At 35.9% G+C, this 25,196-nt stretch overlaps 1 protein-coding gene across 1 annotated transcript in view; it reads left to right on the forward strand.

The window, feature by feature from the left end:
• The window catches only part of LOC120542743 (voltage-dependent L-type calcium channel subunit alpha-1D-like), a 210,354-nt gene that overhangs the window by 14,898 nt on the left and 170,260 nt on the right, over positions 1 to 25,196 (forward strand). Inside the window, exons 2-3 of the mRNA XM_039775380.1 lie at positions 7,019 to 7,295; positions 8,137 to 8,242. Coding sequence (XP_039631314.1) covers positions 7,019 to 7,295; positions 8,137 to 8,242 — 383 coding nt within the window. The remainder of the gene's footprint in view (positions 1 to 7,018; positions 7,296 to 8,136; positions 8,243 to 25,196) is intronic.

Below are 25,196 nucleotides of genomic sequence, written 5' to 3' on the forward strand. Positions count from 1 at the left end.
AAGTGGTGTGGTAGATTATGGGTTTTCTCGCACCCTTGCACCCTCAGACACCACGTCAGACACCAGGTAAAAGTCCAATAATGATATTTATTATAATAATAAAGTGCACAAAGCACCCTCCACTCCCAAATACTCAATAAACAATAACCAATAAACCAAATCCTCCAATCTCCCAGACGCTTAGCCACCCTGCCTCCCAACTCAGCTCGTCTGTTTGGGAGCTCCCACAGTCCTTTTATATCCCCCGACCCGGAAGTGTTCCCAATCCAACAGTCCACAAGTCCTTATTCCTTCCGGGTCAGGGTAAACAATACTTTTTCTCACCCCGGAAGCCCGTCACTCTTCCTATGACGAACTTCCGGGTCATAGGGCACGAAGAACTCTTCGGTCCGCCCTGCAGCTCCCTCTCGTGGCCCCCATGGCATCCAGCAGGGCGGTGCATAAAAACTCTATTGTCCATGATGCCCTGCTGGTATTCTGGGGACCTCCATGCTGCAAGGAGGGCTCCACCTGGCGGCTTGGAGGTATTGGCCGGGGTACATGGCCGGCCATATCTTACAGTGGAAAACTTTAATTCTAAAGTAAGAACTGCTGTTGACATAGTTGCACCTGAAAAGACATTAAAAAATCTTCTAGTATTGTTATTCCATGGAAGACCCAAAGAGTGTCTGATTTAAAAAGAACATGTCGTAGAGCTGAGCGTAAATGGAGGAAAACTAAACTAACTATCCATTATGAGATATTGAAGGTTAAAATAACAGAATACAATAACACAGTCCACCTTGAGAGGCGCTGCTATTTCTCTAATATTATAAATAACAATGCTAGTAATCCCAGAGTCTTATTTTCTACAATTGATCGTCTGTTAAACCCAGGTAACACAAAGGAATGCCCCCAGAATACTTCCAGTGAAACCTGTGAGAACATTGCTGTATTTTTCAATCAACCAACCCAACACTGCAGAACCTCCAAAGCCCCGGTACTCCATTATAAACAAATTAAGTGCTTTCACCAGGATAGATTTACCTGAATTACATAGTATAATCTCTCAACTGAAACCCTCCACCTGCGCCCTTGACCCAATACCAACAAGGTTTTTCAAAGAAATATCAGGCGTGCTAATTGACAATATTCTGGACATAGTAATTGTCATTAGATACGGGGTCTTTCCAGACTGTCTTAAGACTGCTGTAGTTAAACCCCTGCTCAAGAAAAATAATCTTGACCCTCTGCCTTTGAAAATTTTAGACCCATTCTAACCTGCCCTTCTTAAGTAAAATTCTAGAGAAGGCAGTCATTTTGCAATTAAATGACCACCTCAATAAACATGCTATTCTTGATAAATTTCAGTCAGGCTTCAGAACAAATCACAGCACAGAAACTGCACTTGTTAAAGTAGTAAATGACTTGGGTAAATGCAGACAGAGGCCATTTATCTGTTCTCATCCTCTTAGATCTGAGTGCTGCATTTGACACCATTGATCACAATATTCTTAGAAATCGCCTTAGTCAATGGGTGGGCCTCTCTGGCAGTGTCTTAAATTGGTTTGAATCCTACCTGGCAGGTAGAAAATTCTTTGTGAGTTGTGGTAATCAAATCTCAAAGACACATGATATCCGATATGGTGTTCCACAAGGCTCTATCCTGGGTCCGCTGCTTTTCTCAATCTATATGCTTCCGTTAGGTCAGATTATCTCAGGTTACAACGTGAGCTACCACAGCTATGCTGATGACACACAGCTGTACTTATCAATAGCACCTGATGACTCCGACTCTTTCGATACACTAACACAATGTCTTACTGGTATTTCTGAATGGATGAATAGTAATTTTCTCAAACTAAATAAAGAGAAAACTGAAATTTTAGTAATTGGCAATAATGGATTCAATGAGGTTATCAGAAATAAACTTGATGCATTAGGATTAAAAGTTAAGACGGAAGTAAAAAACTTAGGGGTAACTGTTGACTGTAATCTGAATTTTAAATCGCATATTCATCAGACCACTAGGACAGCATTTTTCACTTAAGAAACATAGCAAAAGTTAGACCTCTTATATCATTGAAAGATGCTGAGAAATTAATTCACGCTTTTGTTTTCAGTAGACTAGATTACTGTAACGCACTCCTCTCAGGACTACCCAAAAAAAACATAAATCACTTGCAACGAGTGCAGAATGCAGCTGCTAGAATCCTAACTAGGAAAAGAAAATCCAACACATTTCTCCAGTTTTGATGTCACTACACTGGTTGCCTGTGTCATTCAGGATTGACTTTAAAATACTGCTTATGGTTTATAAAGCCTTAAATAATCTCGCCCATCTTATATATCGGAATGCCTGACACGTTATATTCCAAATCGTAACCTTAGATCTTCAAATGAGTGTCTCCTTATAATTCCAAAAGCTAAACTTAAAAGAAGTGGTGAGGCGGCCTTCTGCTGTTATGCACCTAAAATCTGGAATAGCCTGCCAATAGGAATTCGCCAGGCAAATACAGTAGAGCACTTTAAAACACTGCTGAAAACACATTACTTTAACATGGCCTTTTTATAACTTCACTTTAACTTAATACTGATACTCTGTATGTTCAATTCTTCATAATAACTATTCACAGTGGCTCCAAAATCCGTACTGACCCCTACTCTCTCTTCTGTTTCTTTTTCCGTTTCTTCGTGGTGGCGGCCTGCGCCACCACCACCTACTCAAAGCATCATGATGCTCCAACATTGATGGACTGAAAGCCAGAAGTCTACGTGACCATCATCATCAGGTCCTTCCATGAAAACCCTAAATACAAAGAGGACTGTTTGATTTATGTTAGGTAGATTGCCCAGAGGGGACTGGGCAGTCTCTGGTCTGGAACCCTACAGATTTTATTTTTTCTCCAGCTTTGGAGTTTTTTTGTTTTTCTGTCCACCCTGACCATCGAACCTTACTTATTCTATGTTAATTAATGTTGACTTATGTTCATTTCTTATTGTGTCTTCTATTTTTCTATTCATTTTGTAAAGCACTTTGAGCTACATTTTTTTGTATGAAAATGTGCTATATAAATAAAATGTTGATTGATTGATTGATTGATTTACCTTTTATTCATGGAGCTGCAGAGTTCAATTTATTCAACTTTACTTTTATAATAATTGTTCAATATATATTTTATTTAATTTGATTTGTTGTTGATGGTTCTTTAATGTACATAATATAAAAATATAATCATCGTCTTGATGGTTTACTCCTCAAATATTCATCCTCATATCTGAGTATACGAGAAAGTCTATGGGAGACCACTCCCGATTTTTTCATATGTTTTGATCACCAATCTTTTGCTTGTTTAGGATGTCTTTATTCCTTGTTTTCCACAGCTTTTTTTACTACTTAATTTTTCATTGTACTCCTTTTCATCCTCTAATAAGAAATTGATTTCAGTGAGTTCTTTAGCTGCTGAAATCCTCCTGGCATCTTTTTGGAAAAAGTAAGACCAATGTCTAAAAATTCCTGGAGGAATGTTTTTTAATAACTTATTTCTTTTAGAACTTTCAACTGCTCATTTTAATTTATCTTCTCTATCCACAATATCATCTTTAGAAAAAGAGTTTGCACTTATTAAAAATCACTTATTTTGTTCTGTTTGGGATGTCTAGGGCATGCTGCTAGCACTTTTTTTTCTAGCCATCCTCGAATGGGTTCAGGTGGGGCTGATGGAATGATGGTGGCATATGGGCTTTATTCTGTTTTTGATCTTACACTTTTCTTATCCTTGTTCCCTTTTTTCTGTCTTTAAAAATAATATGTCATTATTTAAAAAAAAAAGAAATTTAGTTGTACTTAAAATGTGCAGCCATAGTGTCCCTTCATGACCAAACATTAGCACCCCTGGTTTAAAGAGTTAAAGAAGGGTTACCTCAGCATGCTTCTTCAAAAAGGAATAATACAGTTACATTTTATTTCTAGAGGAAGGTCAGAGATCCAAAATTGTATGTCAAATTTTGATGTATTTAACCTTTTTATCCTTTACATACTTCTTCCTTTTGGCATAATTTAGGATTGACAGCAGTTATCTTAAAAATTAACATCTTCACAGCATTCAGATATGTAAAAGAATGTGAATCTGTTTGTCTAGCCATTGATATTCTGACCTGTCTTGTTGTCTTTAGGTTCAGAGTAGTGGCAAAACCTGTTCAGGTAGTGATGGGTGCAGAGCAGGACTTTCTGTTAGATGGAATTCCTACTTATACTATGCGAAATATGCTTCAAAAGACAAACTCTGTGGTATTTACCAGAGTAATTCCTGCTGCCCTGCACAGAAGATAGAAAACTAGAGTTCCTGGAGGAGAACACAAACATTTCCAAAATCCATCCTATGAACCATAATACTATATGCCAAACATTTATAACAATAAGTAGGTATCCTAAATATATTTTAAGCAATATGAGCTTAACTTGATAATGGCGTTCATTTTAAAACTAGTTAAACTAGACCAAAAATTGTAATTGAAGCATAAAGATTAAAATCACATTACTACAAGCAACTCTCATAAAATACCATTGTTCTTGCATTACAAATATGCATTTCTATATATTGTATATTAGCAATTTTGACTATAACAAGAGATATATTAAACAAAACAAAAGGGGGTATTATACTAATATACAGTTAGGTCCATAAGTATTTGGACAAAGACAACTATTTTCTAATTTTGGTTCTGTACATTACCACAATGAATTTTAAATGAAACAACTCAGATGCAGTTGAAGTGCAGACTTTCAGCTTTAATTCAGTGGGTTGAACAAAACGATTGCATAAAAAAGTGTGGCAACTAAAGCATTTTTTTAACACAATCCCTTCATTTCAGGGGCTCAAAAGTAATTGGACAATTGACTCAAAGGCTATTTCATGGGCAGGTGTGGGGAAGTCCGTCGTTATGTCATTATCAATTAAGCAGATAAAATGCCTGGAGTTGATTTGAGATGTGGTGCTTGCATGTGGAAGATTTTGCTGTGACAACATGCGGTCAAAGGAGCTTTCCATGCAGGTGAAAGAAGCCACCCTTAAGCTGCGAAAACAGAAAAAACCCATCTGAGAAATTGCTACAATATTACGAGTGGCAAAATCTACAATTTGGTACATCCTGAGAAAGAAAGCAAGCACTGGTGAACTCAGCAACGCAAAAAGACCTGGACATCCATGGAAGACAACAGTGGTGGATGACTGCAGAATCATTTCCATGGTGAAGAGAAATCCTTTCACAACAGCCAACGAAGTGAACAACACTCTCCAAGGGGTAGGCGTATTGATATCCAAGTCTACCATAAAGAGAAGACTGCATGAAAGTAAATACAGAGGGTGCACTGCAAGGTGCAAGCCACTCATAAGCCTCAAGAATAGAAAGGCTAGATTGGACTTTGCTAAAGAACATCTAAAAAAGCCAGCACAGTTCTGGAAAAACATTCTTTTGACAGATGAAACCAAGATTAACCTCTACCAGAAAGATGGCAAGAAAAAAAGTATGGAGAAGGTGTGGAACAGCTCATTATCCAAAGCATACCACATCATCTGTAAAACACAATGGAGGCAGTGTGATGGCTTGGGCATGCATGGCTGCCAGTGGCACTGGGACACTAGCGTTTATTGATGATATGACACAGGACAGAAGCAGCCGAATTAATTCTGAGGTGTTCAGAGACATACTCTCTGCTCAAATCCAGCTAAATGCAGTCAAATTGATTGGGTGTCGTTTCATGATACAGATGGACAATGACCCAAACCATACAGCCAAAGCAACCCAGGAGTTTATTAAAGTAAAGAAGTGGAAAATTCTTGAATGGCCAAGTCAGACACATGATCTTCACTCAATTGAGCATGCATTTCACTTGTTGAAGACTAAACTTCGGACAGAAAAGCCCACAAACAAACAGCAACTGAAAGCCGCTGCAGTAAAGGCCTGGCAGAGCATTAAAAATGAGGAAACCCAGCATCTGGTGATGTCCATGAGTTCAAGACTTCAGGCTGTCATTGCCAGCAAAGGGTTTTCAACCAAGTATTAGAAATGAACATTTTATTTCCAGTTATTTAATTTGTCCAATCACTTTTGCTCCCCTGAAATGAAGCGATTGTGTTAAAAAAATGCTTTAGTTCCCTCACATTTTTATGCAATCTTTTTGTTCAACCCACTGAATTAAAACTGAAAGTCTGCACTTCAACTGCATCTGAGTTGTTTCATTTAAAATTCATTATGGTAATGTACAGAACCAAAATTAGAAAAAAGTTGTCTCTGTCCAAATATTTATGGACCTAACTGTATTTTTAAATCTTCTGGAAAGAATTTTTTTTCTTCCTGATGGCACCTTATCCAAACGTTATCTGGAGTGTACTGATCTATACAGACTATGCATCCAAAACAAGACTGTTCGCGGACTAGATAGTGTTAGATAGGCACCCTCACTTTTACTGATCTCAGGATGCTGTAACCATTTTGACATAACCTGTTTCTAGAGCATGCAGAAAAGCTATGAAATGTTAAGCAGTGACTTAAATCTCAAAGAACGTTAGAGCTGTTTTTGCTTTAGGCAGACTCCTTTTGAAATAAAAAATTAAAGCATCCATTTGATGACTATAGTATAATTCTCCAGATAATACTGAATTAGTTTCTCCTGTTTAGAATAACATTTTATCTGTACCTGTATCTGCTTGTAGATATTTGCTTTGCTTCATTTAAAGCAATTGTAAACTGCTTTATGTGATACAGTTCAGAAAAAAATGATGGGAGCAAACTCTTTATGAGGAAATTGAGAGAAAAGCCAAGCAAAATGATGTTAGTTAGCCAATAAAAGGTGTCATTTTGCTTGGCTTTTCTCTACATTCATAATGGCTAACACGGTACAACACCCTAGTACTGAGGAAATTGAGGAAGCATTTTCTGTCTTCATGTTGTTGTCTGCTATGATCACAGTACGAATAATGCAAACATGGGGAATATTCTGATGCTAAATCCTTTGTTTTTTTTTTGTTTTCTACAGGTGATGGCCCAGATACATACTCAAACCCAAGTGAGAGTGAGGAAAGAAATGGAATACCATGGCCAGGGTTAAATGGTGTTGTTGGAGAGAAAATAGTAAATGGCACTGATACACTGAACTCAACCACAAGCTCCACTGCTACACACAAAAAGAAACCACAATACAGCAAGAATAAGTGCCAGGGAAACACTTCCGCCAACCGTGCTCCTCGAGCACTGTTTTGTCTGCGACTCAACAATCCTATTCGCCGTGCTGCTATCTCCATTGTTGAGTGGAAGTATCCTTTTTGATTAATGAATTGATGTGGCCCTTAAGTATGGATTTAAAATCAAATGTGGATTATAGTGTGAAAGGAAAACAATGACCTTTACTACTGTATTTGTGCCGATACACTGTACATTTATCCAAACTCAGCTTCACATAAATGGTGTTAGTTTACCATGTGAGTTGTTTCTTTTGGGTCAGCTTTTGGGGAAAATATTTGTTTTGCTTAGACAAGCTTTTGTAAGAGACTAGGCCATCTGACTGATTTATGCTCCCACTACACTTATTAGAGGTCCTCACATCATACTAGGGTACATGTAATGATCCATTCCAGTTAAACCAATTGGACAATCCTTTCAAACCACACCTCTTCCTATATACATTTTAAAAAGGTATCAATGTTTGGCCTTACACACTGTATTACATATATTGTAGTTGCCCACCTCATAGCATCTTCAATTTGTGCAAAGTTTTCCTTCTGGATCCTAGTGTGATAATTTATTAACTATGGACCCTGAGGCCTCTAGACCTACTTTAAGTTATTAACCAATCAATTGAAAAAATCTGCTCATTTCTGTTACAGTTGTTTTGGCCACAGTATGTAGGTTACTCAGGTATGTCCTTGCATGGTGGTGGACTCATTATTGAATATTGGATATTGTTTTGACCCAAAATATTTTCACTGAGTTTATACTATATAAAATGTGTACTTTGTTGCTTTGTGCTACCTTTGCATCTACAAGTGTAGAAGGCCAAAGGCACTGTACAGTAAGTGACAGTCCACAACAATATAGCATTTATGTCTGTATTTCATACTATTGATTAGCATTTTCCTTAGCCATATCTGAACTCAGGCCTTTTGATATCTTCATCCTTATGGCCATTTTTGCTAACTGTGTAGCACTGGGTGTGTCAATACCCTTCCCAGAAGATGACTCAAATACAACTAATCACCATTTGGTGAGTTGACTTTTTTTGAATGCCTTTTAATATTATACAACTATCTAAACACATTAAATATTCTAAGAGAATAGACAAGCCAGGCTTAGTGATTTTGGGTTTGATTTGCACCATTATGTGCCATACAGAGCTTTTGTTTGCAGTCCAGACACATCTGAAGCAGACCAGACTTATTTTTTATATTATGCATATTAACGTTTTGGTATACCCACAGCTCAGTAGAATAAGATGTATTTTAGCAAACAATGTCACTGTTACACTAAGTGTATAGCATTCAAAAAAGAAATCTCTTACTATATGTGTTCTGTAGGGTTTACATACTCTCTGAAAAATACATTTTCTCATCTCATATCCCCCATCTGATTCCCTAATCTTCACACAAATGCACTTCAAAATATTCAATGGAAGGAAAAAACACTCAAACGTCAGGGAAAAGTAACACTTAGCTTGACATTTAATACTGATTTAATGGTTTTTAATGCCCAGGAAGGCAGGGTATCATGAGCACAAGTACCTTTTCTATAAAAATATGGGCAATGTCTTCCTTGTTGTTGAGGTCTTGACTCTCCAGCTCTATCCAGGAGGCTTAATTTGGAAAGAGGTCTGAAAGGTGGATAGCCTGATTGATTCCAAAATGAAAGTTTTCTAAGGTTAAACCGTTGTGACTTACAAACAGTGAGCAGCAGGGCATGTCTTTTTGTCATATTATTTTTTTTTGTTAAAATGAGTACAGTAAAGAATACAGTACCCTATATACCCCTTAACCCTGCATCACAGTGTACCCAGATCTTTGCAGCAAGTTGTTGGTTATGTATAAGATTTTAATAGTTAACTTTCACTTCAGGCCTGTATTAGTTTGTAGTTTATCTGTTGATGTTTAAATTTGAAAAGGGCTTATCTTAAAGCTGATATTTATATTTATTGGTTGTATTAAGTTATTTCTCTAGTACACACAAGGGACAGCATTGTAGCACAATGGTGAGTGCTGCTGCATCACAAATTCATTGTCTTGGGTTGCATGTTTTTCTGTTGTCTGTGTGGGTTTCCATCAGTTACTCTGCTTTTCTTTCCATACCCCTAAGGAGATGCATTCTAGGTAAATGATAATTCCAAATTGGCTCATAGTGAGAGTGGAAATGTGCACGAGTAAGCCCTCTGATGGACTGGCACCCCACAAAGGGCTATTTTCTATATTGTGTCTAGTGATGCCAAGATATGATCCAGCTCATTTTAAAATGAATTAGTGATAACGTTATTAAATACAAGTTTAAATATTACTTATATATCTACTTAGCCATTTCAGCTATAAATCACTGTGACGCACATATTGTTGAATATGTTTTCTGTACACTACACCCAATTGAATGTGTCACTATGGACTTTGAATTATGTGTACATAAACTTCTTAAGCAATAAAACAAGATATGAATTTGTCCTTTTCACATCCTCTATTTTACTTAGTCACTACATAATGTTATACCTATTTTTTACAGCAGAGGTTGTCATATTTTCATAGTACAGGCTGCAAGTTGTTCTGTGTTTACTTGATTTCACCATACTCACGATGCCAGAAAAACAGCTGTATAAAAGGTATAGACTGTGACTTTTATTGCTGTTAGACTGAATCCACTTACTTGCAGCTAGTGATGTGTAATGCACTGTACCTTGCAGTGAAAGCATTTTGTGAATACATCAACTGCAGCCCAATCATATATCCACACCTTGAATTAACTTATAAAATTTTATTTGTAGAAGACAATACTTCATACTCTCCTCTTTCTTGCCTCACAAAATCTGTTCTTTTGCTTAGCTGTAGTGCATAGGATGGTGTTTATTTAATACAGATGTGTACTTGCTCTTTAACATCAACTGCAGATCAGAATTTCACAAAGTTGTATGGAATAATTTTTCTTAAACATAACTTTGTTCATGCTTTTTGTAATGCGCACAATCTTGGTCTCAGCAACCATTTGTGCATTTGCGTATGTTTTTTCAGTTTAATACCATCAGTCTTTCATCTGAAAATATTGAGTGCCTTTCCTTTTAGAGCTGGTTGTTTTGTCTCCAAATGTCATTATCTAGAACTTATGTATATATTTGGGATATGGTCTTGTAGCTATTGTCAAACATTACTTGTCTTATGGAGTAATATCTTTTATAGATTCAGATGTTTGTAAATCACTTTTATCCTTTTTTTCTTGTGAATTACACATGCATGTATCTTCTGCTCTGCTCTGTTCTTTTTAACTCCTATGCTGTGTAAAGATAAGCAGGTAACAGTGATGTTCTTCCTCTTTAAAGTCACTAATCAGTCTGTCAAAGATATTATAATTTAATTATTAAAAATTAAGTTCTAGTATAAAATAACATTCAAATTGATTGCAACTTCAAATACTGCCTTAAGAAGTTTTTTTTTTTTATCATTGTATTTTTGATTTTTCCCTACAAATTTTCAGATCCCTCAGGCCAAAGATCTCTGTAGCCTCCCCAGTTGAGAACTAATATCTTGTAGGGTAGAGTTATTTTCCTTTCTAATCTTGCAGTGCCTCTCCTGTTGGCTAATTATTTCTCCAATATTTTTGTCTCCCTCTCCCTCTGATCTTATCTGTCACCAGTTTTAACAGATATCGTGACATGTTTCTGATCCTATATTAAAGATATTCCTATTTCCTTGTGCCCTGGGTATTGAAAACACATTCCTGTACTGGCCCAATATTCAACACATGCTCGTTAGTAGGGATTGTACAAATCTTTTTAGATTTGGTTGCTTTTTCACCTTAGAACAGAATTGATTACCACTTTCTAGTTTTGTTTTTTCTTTTTATACAGGGTATGCTTGCATATCTCTGAGTGTATAACTTTATCATAAAATATATGTTATCTCCTCTTGTCTCTTCATAAACAGTATGCTTGTCTGCATTCCTCTCTCATATGCATATTGAATTTGGTTCTTGAAGGTTATCTCCTACAGCTTACACTTGTTTGTTGCTGGTCCCCTGTTTCCTCATGTTTGCGTCCTTCATGAGTTTCTCATCAATTTTTAATTCTTCAGACTTCTTTAAAACTAGGTTTTCAGGTGACTTGGCTGGGCATGAATACCAACACTTGTATCTGTAGAACTGATGTCATTTTCTATTATGTTAGTTGTTCCCTTGTCTATATGTTTGTTTATCCAAATTAACCACTGTTGAAAAATCATCCAGTATAGGTAGTCATTGTTAGCTTTTGAACATATGAAAACTTTCTTTGAAGAGAAAAGGTATATTTTGCTGACTGTTGTGATTCTTTACTTTCTATGTACTAATTCACCAATGCTTTTAAATGGAGCAAAAAATTAATAAGGAGTGAGCTATGTTTCCCTTATATCATTGGAATAAATATGAAAATAAAGAGATTACAGAAGGTAAATAACATAACAACTGTTGAATATACTAAAGGGAAAAAACAGCAGGTCAGCTTTTATGAAGCTTTAAACAGTTATGGACTTAAAGTGGTATTTTAGTCAATTTAAGAGAACATATTGTTTTCTCTTTAAAAAGTGTTCCAAGGCACTGAATGTGCTTGTCATAATTAATACAAAATTCTTCATGCTAGGATTATATAGAAATTAATTAAATGAACTGACTTCTACAAAGAAAACTTCTATTTACTTGACTTTCTGCTGATTACTCTATATAAATGGTTGTTAAAGCCGATTTTTGACTTTATTTTGTAAGGCTAATTTAATGATTGTGGCACAGCAGCATAGTGGTTATTACTGAGGACTCTTGGCTCTAAAAGACTATTTATGAAAGCTATGTAGAATTTGCATGTTCTATTTGTGTTTTTGTACTTTTGAATTATTCCATTTTCTTTTCACATCCCGAAGACCTGCATAATACATTGATTAGCCACTCTAAATAGACTTTTGGAATGATAGTGTTAATGAATATAACCTGCAACAGAGTAGCAATTGGTTGTTGGTGTCAGATGCTGGTCAGATGCTAGTATAGCTCCCAGTTACCAGAACCTGAATCAAGGGTGTTAAATTTGTATGTTGGAAGGCCAAAGATGGCTGCAGGTATTCATTCCAGTCAGCTTCTTAATTAGTAACCAAATTACTGCTGCTAACAGAACATGTTAATTTAATGAATTTGCTTTTTAAGATTCACTACCTTTTATTGTTTCTTTTTCCTTAAAGCATAAACAACAATATTGAAATGCAAAGCAAGCCATAAAATGGTCAATACTATTTTCACTTATTTGACCATTATACAATATCTGTTTCAATAAAAATTTTGAAAAAAAGTGAGTACAGTATATGAGAAATATTGATTTCCTATGGCCCACTAAACATTTTAGTAGTGATGTCAGAAAGAAGAAAATTAACACTTTTGTAAATGTTTGCTGTGGCAGTATGAGAGCACTAGCAAGCCAAAGCATTTTTAGATTTGAAAAAAAAGGAGCTTAAGAAGGTGAATGAGTGTAACAAGTACAATATACACATGGAATAAATTACCGATGAGTGTGACAGAGAATGGTACTTTAGGGACCATCAAAACTTGATGGCATGTTATTTTGGAAACATTAGGCAAAAACAGGTTGAATGGGCCATTCTAGTCAAAACTATCTTAATGTTTTAAGAATGTTATAAATAACAAATATTTCATTAACAGCAAGAATTGGCTTATATTTAAGAAATTTGTTGGACTGAAAATGACAGCCTGTCCGGGATTGAGCTTGAGATCCCTGAGTAACAGTAACTGTAATTTCTAGAATCTAAGTTGGACAACCATGACTTGGGTTATATAGGTGAGGGAAATTAATCTATCAAAAGGTTCACTATGGCCAAAAATTCAATTTTGGGAGCATTACTCTGCTTGGAGCAGGTGTATTTTATTGTTTTAATGCTTTATTTTCTCCAGTTAATGTAAATTATTCAATAAACACAGAAAACAACATTGGCACAATTGCTGGGTTTCTCCAGTGACTTATCAACATGGCAGACTGTTAACATAATATAGTGGTTATGCCTGGAAACGTGGAACATTAGGACATGTACACATAAATCCAAACTGAACCGATTTATATCAGGTTGCTTTGCCCTGGGGAAGATATAGACAAGATTGACGGATGTAAGTGTTACATGTGTTTCCTAGTTTTTGCTTTAGGCATTTTCTGTAGTTAGATTTCTGATTCCATCGTTCATTTTTTTCTTTGTTAAATTTCCTTAACTGTAAATACTTGATGTACAGTATTAGACCAATGACACTTGGTATTAGAATTGGCTAAATCTTTAAAGGATTGATGTGTTTGCAGCTATCACTGTTGACAGCCAGCTTTCAAGAGTAATGCAGGTTAATGCTGTAAACTGATCAAGGCATAACTATGGAAGGCTCAGGGAACAGAGGTAAGTCTTGTTAGCTGGAAATAAAGGCGATTTGGTTCCATTACTTGCCCTGAAAGAGTGGCAATCTCATCAGCTCTAAAGCTAAGAGCAGTTCCTTTTTATATTCCATATTTTAAATGATTGTAATACCACTGCCTTAAAAGTGTACTCTTTTTTTGATGAAGCCAATACTTTAGATGGCTGATTTCTGAATAGTCTGTCATGAGTTGGAAGTTTTTGTGTCTTATCTTTTATGGTTGTGGTGCATTTGTATAAATGTATAGTCTATAAGAAGTTGGCAACCTTATTTCATTGAACCTAATTGAGATTTATTTTCATTATTGCATATTGTGTGTATTTTATGCTGTACCCCTGTCAATCTGTTATCCAGCCAAATCAAAAGACTTATCTTTTGACCTTTTAAGAACTCACACCGAAATATTGTGATAGATAGACATGCACTAAAATTAAGTTTTGTTTCCTTGAGGCCACTTTCCTTTTAGTATTATATATATTAAATATGCCAAGGTTTTTGTAAATAGTTTTAATATGTAAATTATACAGTGTATCATAAGTGTTGTAGAAGTTAAACATTTTTAAGGAAATGGAAATTAAGAAATAACATAATTTAAATGTTTTAAATTATGAAAGGAATTACACTGGTTGATCCCAGTTATTATTTTAAATTAAGTTCTAAGACCATGGGGACACAAACAGAAACCTTTTAAGGGTAGATTTTGAACAAACATCAAAACATTTTTCTTCACACACAAAATCATCAATACATAGAATAAATGACCATAAATTAAGCAGTGTGGTAGAGATTGGTACTTTTGAGACTTTTAAAACTCGACTCAATGTTATTTTGGAAATAAAATTAAATTGTCTTTATTGGGCCTAAATGGCCTGTTCTTATCAAAATTGTTCTAATATTGTAATGTTATATAAACTTTATAAGACATGAAAAAAGAGACAATGCATCCTTAAAGTGTTGGGATCCAAAACAGCAGTATTTTTTAATTGCTTTATGGAAAAGGTTTTTGATGACTGGATTGGAAAAGGGATAGCACCATTTCTGTTTCTGTTTCTCCTCAAATTTTCTCCTCAGTGTGAGTCCATCAAGTCAACACTACCTTCCCATTAGCCACATCTTCTTATTCCAAGTGACTGGAAGGGGCATGGCTGGTCTGAAGGTGATATCATCACTCACTGCTGGTTGTTTGTTCTTCCAACTTGGAAAAAGGAACAGAGAGCTGATGTTTTCCTCTTTCTCTCTCTCTCTCTCTCTTTGTCTTTCTGCTCTTTTTTGTCTACACCATAACCACTGCAATATAATAGATTGCTCATCTGGTGTTTTGCACATCCAGGAAAAAATGTCCAGAAGATGTGTTTCTTTGCCTAAGAAACAAAGAAGCAAAGGATTAAAAAGGAGAAAACAAAATAAAAAAAAGAAAATATTCTTTTTACACAGGCTGTGTCCATGACCAACAGATGTGGTTGCTTCCTAACATACCCATAACTTAAGCACCACAATAATGCTGTCAGTTATTTCTTTCTTTCTATCTGTCTGCCTCTTGCTTTTTCTCACATCTTTGTCTGGCATCAGTTCATTCTCTTAGTAAGCCTTCACTCCAGTTTCACCTAAGCTAGCTTTAAACTCCTTCACAGGATTAATTATGGCAAAGCACAGATATTATTTCTGGAATCTCTAGGGACACTAGACTACATCCTGCAACATCCCTGTACTGTTAATCCCTATGCAACCGTTAAAGAAACATGTCTTCTTGGTATATCCCAGACTCTTTGCTCCCACTCCTCCAAGTACAAACCTTTTGCTCATACGTAGTAGGTTTGTTTGTCCTCCCAATCCACATCCTTAAAGGGCCAACATGATCTCAGCTTTCCTTGTATTCTCCATGTCCCCATTATTGGAAGGCCTACCTGGTCTCTCCCTTTCTGCTTTTTTTGGCTGTCTGGCAATGGGCTATTTGGATAGCACATCACTGTATATGATGAAAACATATGAAACAAGATAGAAAGGTTTCTTTGGATTTTCTACCTGTGTTCTGCTTTAGAAATTAGGACATCTCGTTTAATTTCCTCCTTTAGTTAAATATTATATTTTGTATCTGTGAAATGGTGAGTCAGTTAGTCTGAGAGCATCTTGACCTATAGAAGCAAGCCAGGGGTCACTGCACTAGGGCTTTCTATGTGCACATGCTGCTCTTTTGATTTGCAGAGGGGCTATGATCTGAAATTACCCTTAAGTAGCAGTGCCAGAAATATGTTCAGCTGAGATTTCTCAGTTTAGACCTGGGGGGCATTTGCATAAATGAGATGCAATTATTTGAGCTTTTTGCAGCCATGTGGTCCTCATCTGTCCAGCGAAACCACATCCTTGATCTACTCATCTAAGAGCCTGCAAAATTCTGTTTCCTTCAGTCAATGTCAATCAGTATGGAAAGCCTATAGAGGAGCTTTGATTGCATTAGAAATTCAAAACAGGATCAGTTTTCTTTGAATGTGCTTTCCATGCTCAATCATTTAATTATTTCATTTTTATTGGCACTGTTTATTCCAGACAACTTAGGGTATAAGGTCACTAATGTGCAGCACCTTCCTCTAAAGCAGGACTATTTAATTTTATTGTTAAAAAGCCACATTTACATATTAACATTTTTATTTACTTATTTTATTAAATATGTGGATTTTGTGAAATGGGCATGGCTTAGAGTATTTTGCTTTATTTTCTTACTGTAGTTTTTGCTGTTAAAGTTGATGGTAGCACAGGAGCTGCAGTTTATAGCTGGAAGCTTACATTTTGAGATGACATTTTATTTTAGTGCATGTCTAATACCTGTTGGCTTAATATTCAAGGACATTGTGGCCTAGAAACAGGCCTGGCCTGGCCTGTAGGCAACTAGCTGTAATATGTGGTGAAATGTCAGACTGACCATAAGATCCATTCTTTTAAACTAGAATGAAATGAAAAAGTCTCATCTGTCAGGTTCATACAACTTCTATCATATGTCATTAATTGTGCCTTATGCAGCCTAACTCTTTTATGTCTAGTATTACGATTTTTGATTTATTGTTTAGGGTTCAACATCTACTATTCACTATTCAGATATTCCTAATGAGAATTGCATGGGAGAAGTCCAGGAGAAAGCCTGGCATCAAAATGGAAAAGTCACGTCTGGCAATATTATGTTACCAAAAGCAATGTTGCTGTGTGCAAAATCTATAATGCCAAACTTTTAATTCAAATTCTCTAAATTTTGAATCACATGAGACTAAAGCATCTTGCAAATCCTGGCCACTGAGTGACAAAAGCAAAAGTAAATAACTGCCTTTACTGTCCACAATGTGTAATTCAGTCTGAGCAGAACAAATGTCTGAATTGGTAGCAAACATATCAGCAAGGATAATGGAAAGTATGGTTTTGGTGAACTAATTAGCAATATTGGGCTAGAGTATAAATTTATCTCCCAGAAAACATCTCTAATAGGGTGAAATAGCAAAAAAAGAAGAGATACAGCCACAAAAATGAATCTCTATAGAGCAATTTAGAGACACCTCTAAACTCAGGCAAATGTTTAAAACCCATTGTATGCTTTACCTTGCCTGGTCTTCAATTTCAGACTGGGTTTTTTAAGTATTCTGCAAATTCTAAATTAAGATAATAGGAAAACACTGCCACTCTTTAAAGACACAAATTGAAATTAAAAGCTGTTAAATTACTGTTATTGCTTATTTAATAAAATTTGAGCTGCAGTGGAAAGTGTGACAGGGATAAGTATTTTGATTATCTTTATATTCTGTGATAAGAAATTAGGATGTAGACAGAAAAAGTTTTCGGGATGGCCACCCCATATACTAAAAAATCACCAAAAGAAAAGAAACATGTTTTTACAGAAGCAGAGTTCACAACTGAACTGACTAATAGTTTGAATTGGCATTATAAATATGATGGATAGGAGGAAGAGGTGGAGTCAGGGCGGCCAGAACAGGAACTGATGTGCAGGAAGCAATGTTCTGGGTACCGGACATGATTTTGTCAGGGTTTGCTGGAACTGACATCAACAGTCAATGGTCTGGATCACAAATAACATTATTTGAGCCTGTAAACTGTCCCACATGCGCACGTGTGTGACAATTCTAGTATTAAAACAAAAATAATTGTTTTTTGGGATGTTTATTTTGAATTATATGGGAGGTGCTGGTTGCTTCAGCCATTTCTTTAACTGTTAACCAAACATCTATTCATTAATCTGTATAGGTACATGAATATAAAAAAATTCAGAATTCAGAATTAAGTGATGCAACAAATACAGTTATAAGGCAAGGAAATAATGTTTATGTTTGTTGTTGAGTTAATGTACGTTCTTCAATTAGAATTCTGTGCTTAAGCTGTAATCAATATCTGAATAAAATTCAATCAAATAATGGTGTCAGAATAGGTTATGGCCCCATGCGTCCCTGAATTAGATTAGACAAGGTGGGGAGTGTTATGTCATGTAATGCAATTGAAAACATTTTTTCTCGTTGAGTGCAAATGATGTATTGTACCAATTACCTTGACTATTTTTTGAAGGAGGCGTCTTGGGAAAATTCTGTTTTTCACTGCATATAATATTGATAAACTTGATGTATAGGAATTGATGAGCTATCTTGGGTGAAATTTTTTTAGTTTTTGTTAAAACAAACAAATTTTACCCATTAATTCAACATCTTAATTTTTCATTTATTCTTTAATATACACACACTACATCAGTGAGTTCTTTTTTAAAAATTACAAATTTACTGAGTAACCCTAGCCTAGTTCTAATTTTAAACTTCAACCTGGTGTGTACCTATACTGTGTCTTCACAAATAGTTAAAATTAATAGATAAAGTTAATACATTTTTGAGAAAAATAGTAGAAAGGTGGGAAAGGGTGGGTCAGATTGCAGTAGGTACACAGACATGGTTGTAAATTGAGCTTTTAAAAGAGAGCACAATATGATGGTTAGAATGAGTTATTTACTTGGAATGGTTTTAAAAGATGGTAAAATATAGGTTCAGAGAAATAGAAAGATTTGGTAAATTTTACAAAGTTGATATACCTGCAATATTGTGAAATCTCTAAAGTATCCATAGGATGTTAAGAAGAAGCAGAAATGAGGTTTATATATTGCAGGAATGTGATTAATCTCTCAGTTATTAGGATTGTTAGAAGGAAAATAGGCATTTTCTTCTGGCAGTTATTTTTTTGAAAAGTTGGTTATGTATGGTTTGGATAAACAAATTATTTAAACTGGAAGGAAACAGTGGGTGGTAATTAATGCCAAAAAGGAGCATTATAGTGAGCGATAAACAAGGTGGTAAAATCTAAAATAGTTTTTTAAATGCTACCTCTGTGCCAAACCTTCAGATAACACTAGTCCTTCTGGGAAATGTGTGGATAGTCTATATAATTATTGCAATTATTATGAGTGGGAAAAATAAGATGTTTTGTGACCTAATATTTATTCTCTTATATTGCAGATAAATAATTCACTTAAGTTTAATTTGTCGTAGCAACTGCACAGTTAAATAATACCTCTGTCCAAATTTTCCACTAAAGACATATTTTTCACTGTAGAAATTCAGGTTGTTATAATTAATTAGAATATTAGAAAAATTTTGATGAGAACAGACCATTCATTAGAGCATTAGAAAAATTTCGATGAGCAACCCCCTCAAAAAAACATGCCAATCCCATCCACCTAATTGCTCCAAAATAACATCAAGTCAGATTAGGAATGTTCATAAAGTTGTACTGTCTACCACACTACTTGGATATGTATGCTGTGTCTATGGTTCTCTGTGTGAGGAAAAACTTCATAAAATTTGTGCAAAATTTACATTTAACAACTGTGTCCACATGCTTTTATTGAACTCAATTTAAAGAGACATCCCAGATCCTCTGTACTAATTCCTTTTACAATTTTAAAGACTTCTATCATATCATCTCTTATTCTCCATTTGCTTACCATCTCTGATTAAATTTCAGTTTATAGCATCATTGTAATACTGTATGTCAAGAGTTTATAAATGCTGTTCCAAAATAAGATAGACAGGCCTCTGTTTAACGTAAATTCTTTTGATAATTCAGTACACATGAGCTACTACCTTGTACTGGGCTATCTGATCACATTAAACTGCTTTGGAGAGGGATGTTGAGCATAAAGTGGGATAGGCAATATATCACAAATTAACTAAAATTGACAATAAGCATATCTGACTGAACCAGTTTCACTCTTGTCTTTATGCTTGGTAAAACATTTCCCCTACTGTGTACAGTACTGAAATGAGCTGTTAAAAAATACAGCACCCAGTCCCAGTCATAATTTCCAGTCACATGCTATCACCTTGTCTGGCCTCTACTCTTCATTCATAACAAAAGCAGCATGGTGGGCATGAATAATTATGTTGAACCCCAATCAGACAGGGTTGATTTGTAAGGAATGAAGATGAGCTGGTTGTAAGATAGAGTGTAGCTTGTTTAGTCATATTTTGGCTATATTTTAGTCAAATGTAAACTCTGTTGAAAAACTGTTGTTGTGACTAAACAAGCATGCTTGGCCAATAAAAAAAGAGAGAGACAGAAAGAAACAGCAGTCTTGTGGCCAAAGTGATCTCCCAAAGCAGCAGTCTTTAATGCAAGCATTGAATAATGCCACTCCATATGCAAAAGACTTGTGCAGATGGAATGACATTAACTAACACAATTACTTACTTTTTTAGCAAAGGTCAGTCTTTTGGGCAACTTCAACTTGCCTTTTATGTAAATCAAATAAAAAAATGTTATCTTTTTTCACAAAATATTATTTCTAGAATTATTTTCTAGTTTATTACATTTCAGATATATAGAGTGAGTTTACATTTCATAAATATATAAAATCTGTTAAATATTTAGTGTTAAATGTTTGCATTGTGGAGTATGTTAGAATGTAAGCAATAAAAAAGTCTTAGATATACAGTACTGTACTACAGCAAAACCTGCAAATATCAGATCAACTATGTATGTTAGAATGTTCCAATCAGTGTTGTGCAAGTTCACACCTCACAAGAACTAGCTCAAAGTTCAGTTCACACAGATTAAAATGAATACTGTAAATTCACATTCATAGTTCACCATTTCAATTCTGAACTAGTTCATATTCAGTTCATTTTGTAATTTTTAAGGATTGAGAATAAATGACCCATGAGTTTACTTTTTTCAATTTTGTATGCCTTATATTAGGCTATTACAGTGTTCTTGAATAAAATACAATAATTATGAAGACTTTTTTTATTTAAATACAATTTATTGAGTTATACCCAGCAACAAACATGCATAACCATATATGCTAATATCCTCCCGGTCAAAAAAGAAATGAACTAGACGCAAGTATACGTCGTACATATAAATTATGCTCTATTTCCAACCGTGTGACACAAATGGTGACTGTGGAACCAGCATGTAGGTGAACTAAACTATTACACTGCCTGTTGTGAACGAGCCCCAGACATAGACAGGCAGACATGTTCTTTTCCCACCACCACACGTTTATTTACAAATATACTATTTACAAAGTCCAAAAGTGCACACAAACCCCCCAAAGTCCTGGCCACACAACGCCTTTCTTCGGGCCACCTCCACACTCTCCTCTGCTTCGTCCTGCTTCCACCCAACTCCAGCCTCAAATGAAGGGAAGCAGCCCCTTTTATCCACACCCGGATGTGCTCCAGGTGCTCCCCGGCAATCAACCGCCGACACGCCCCACTGTGGCGAAAATGCCGGCTGTACTCTCCGGGTGTCCCTTCTTCTCTTCCCCCCAGCACTTCCTGTTGTGGCGGAAGTGCTGAGGTCCGGGGTTTCCAAGGCATCGGGGCGCCCCCTGGCGGGTACCACGGGCCCCTACAGGGTTGGGCTTCCAAGCCCTCTACCCGTAGCCCCCAAAGCAACCAGGGTGGCGGTCCTTCAGGGTGTCCCGGCCGGGGTCCTTCAGGGTGTCCCGGCCGGGTCGTGCATGTCCAATGGGGAAAAATATATAGTAGTATGTGAAGTACAATATTTTCCTAAAAGCGAAAGTGGAACTTCACAGCATGCTCGTTTTAGCGGTTGTGCAGCTTAAGCACAAGCAGGCAGACACAGACAGTGCCTATTTGATATTATGTTATTTTTTCCAAATACAAATAAATGGCAAAAAATTTGTATGAAATAAATATTCATAAAAATCCACTGTTTGTGCTTATCCGTACTTTACAGGTGTGACAGATGGGGGGCGCTATCGCTCCCTTGAACCCTCAGATCAAACGTCAGACACTGGGTAAAAGTCCAATAATCTGTTTTATTTGGACCCAACAGTGCACAAAGCACCCTCCTATCCACAATACTCATCAAACAATACACAATAATCAATAATAAACACTCCACCACCCCCAGACGCATTGCCATCCTTCCAGCTCAGCTCGATGTCTGGGATTTCCCATCGTCCTTTTATAGTCCCTAACCCTAACTCCTTTTCTTCACCCCGGAAGCAAGTCATCTCTCCTGTCGCTTTGACTAAGACGCACTTCCGGGTTATAGGGCACAAATGACTCTCTGGGCCTCCCTGCAGCGTCCTCTGTTGGCCCCTGTCGTATCCAGCAGGGCTGTAGAGGAAAACACCATTGTCCATGATTCCCTGCTGGTATCTGGGGCACCTCCATGGTGCAGGGAGAGCTCCATTTGGTGGCCTGGGGGTATTGGCCGGGATGAAAAGCCAGCCATGGACCACACAGGGTAAGGCAAAATGTTTAATCTGGACCTAAACCAGATCTAGAATGTCACGTAAAACTGAAGTAGCTCACGTTCAAGTTCTTCACTTGCAAATTCTGTACGTTACGTTAAGTTCACCGTTCTTAGAAAAATGAGCTTGTTCAATGAACACACTATTTTAAACTAGTTCATGCAGAACACTGGTTCCATTAATATTAAATAATTGCTCTTCTGTTTGAATTTAATTGTCCTAAAAGTATTTGTAAGACAGTGCTATGAGGTATGTGTTAGTTTGATAATTTTGCATATTTAAAACATAATCTTTCAGCATATCCCATAATGCACATAATTGGTAAAAACATATTTTATATTATCGATTTAAATCTGTTAAATTATCATGATATTGATTTGAGGTCATATCGCCTAGCCCTAGTGTCAAGTGTGATTTAAATAATTTTAATTCTATACATGTATGTTATCAATTTTTTACTGATTGTAATTTTCGCTGAACTTTGTTTTACTTATTGAAAGGTTATCTATGATCTCAGTGAGTTAAAAGAAGTAAGGAAATATATGCATTGTGCTGTCTTAGGAGACTTGGTTAACTGCTTTGAAAGTTGGAGTACAGTATTTATAAATTTTATAGTGTCTTCCTCAAAGAATACCTACCTTCCGCTTGGTCAGAGATACCTTGCCAACTTTTTACATTTTGGGAAAAAAGAGATCACAGCTACATTCTCGCCTCTGATAGTAAAACCAGAAATATAAATAATAAATATATAAATTCTTCTGAAGACAAATTATTACATTTTTTAAACATTTTTTATTGATTTTTAAAGTTTGTCCTGTTTCACTACTACGTGGGGACAGCTGCGGGGGACAGCTAGTATATTCTGTATATATGCAAGTTAAAGTAACTAACCACTGTCAACGTAAAATGAAAAAAAATTAAACTGATTTGTAGTTGAAGTTGTAAAAGAATGTTTCTCTGTTTTAAGATAGATGAGATTGTATTCAAAATATCTCAATGAAGAATTTCTTGTGAAGAATAAATGTACCAAATTTCAACACAGTTGGTCTACTGGGAGTCGATTTATTTCAAACAGACAAACAGACAGACATGGCTATCGCAGTAGGTGTTTTTTTTGGATTACAGTGATCCCTCACTTTATCGCGCTTCGACTTTCGGCTTCACTCCATCGCGGATTTTAAATGTAAGCATACATAAATATATATCATGGATTTTTTGCTGGTTTGCGGATTTCTGCGGACACTGTGTCTTTTAATTTATGGTACATGCTTCCTCAGTTTGTTTGCCCAGTTAATTTCATACAAGGGACGCTATTGGCGGATGGCTTAGAAGCTACCCAATCAGAGCATGTATTACGTATTAACTAAAACTCCTCAATGATATACAATATGCTTCCCACGCGATGCTTGATTGTTTGCTTTTCTCTGTCTCTCTCACTCTCTCTGACATTCTCTGCGCCTGACGGAAGGGGTGTGAGCAGAGGGGCTGTTTGCACAGAGGCTGTTTACCTAGAGGATACGGACGCTCCTCTAAAAAAATGCCGCTTTATCGCGGTGCTTCGGCATACTTAAAAGCCCAAAAGCACATATTGATTTTTTGATTGTTTGCTTTTCTCTTGCGTGCGCTCTCTCTCTCTCTCTCTCTGACATTCTCTGCTCCTGACATGCATTCCTTTGAAGAGAAGATATGTTTGCATTCTTTTAATTGTGAGAAAGAACTGTCATCTCTGTCTTGTCATGGAGCCCAATATATACTTTTGACTAAAGGGTGTTATTTCATTTCTAGAGGGCTCTAATAATGTTAACAGTGTGGGAGAGTTTATAAGGACTTAAAATATATAAAAATAACCATACAAACATATGGTTTCTACTTTGCGGATTTTCATCTGTCGTGGGGGGTTCTGGAACGCAACCCCCGCGATCGAGGAGGGATTACTGTATATGCAAATGCTCCTAAAAGACTAATGGCTGTGAAATCTTTGCTGTCTAAATTCACAGCGGTACATGAAGGAGAACATAGGTTAAGCATTTCAAACTCCATAATTGGATAGTTACAGTAGCTCCAGATTTTTGTTTTAACTGATATATTAATTTTAGAACAAAACTTTTGAATGGAGTGGCTTGTTCAGTTTTGCAGCTTATTCTTGGTTTCTGCCATATTTTATTATTAAATCAATATTGTATTTTTTTAATTGAAAGGGTTAATATTCCTAAATACCTCAACCGTCTCTATAAATACAGTAAGACCCCACATGGGAAAAATGCATATTTTCTAAAGAACACTTGGGGAAGCAAACAGAACAAACCTGTTTACTTCACTGTTTTCTACCTTCTTATTTATAACTTTTGGGTCAGATAAAAGCAATAAAAGACGCAGAGTCTTAAGCAAATGATGTAAAAAATTATAAGTGCAATTTGAATCTCTATAATGTTTATATAGCTGCACCGTCAACAATTTAGGAAATAGGACAATAATCTAATTAGATGAATTGACTTCTAATTAATATACTGGTTGAAAAAAAAAATTTGCTTCCATTGCCACGAATTTTAGTATACTCAAACTATGTAAATACCATTGTTCTTGTTATTAGTTGACACAATGTTACTAACTTTTTTGTTTTGGTTATGCTACATTCCAATTTTTCTTAATATATAACTCTTCAGCTGTGGCTTTATTTTTATTCCATTTTTTAACTGATACATTAAGTCTTCAATTCAGGTATTTTATTAAGAAAACAAAAATTCAATCCATCACAGCAACCCTTGTGATCTATTGAAAATGTGTGTTT

This window comes from Polypterus senegalus, chromosome 13 (assembly GCF_016835505.1).
Source record: "Polypterus senegalus isolate Bchr_013 chromosome 13, ASM1683550v1, whole genome shotgun sequence".
Classification (NCBI taxonomy): Eukaryota; Metazoa; Chordata; class Cladistia; order Polypteriformes; family Polypteridae; genus Polypterus; species Polypterus senegalus.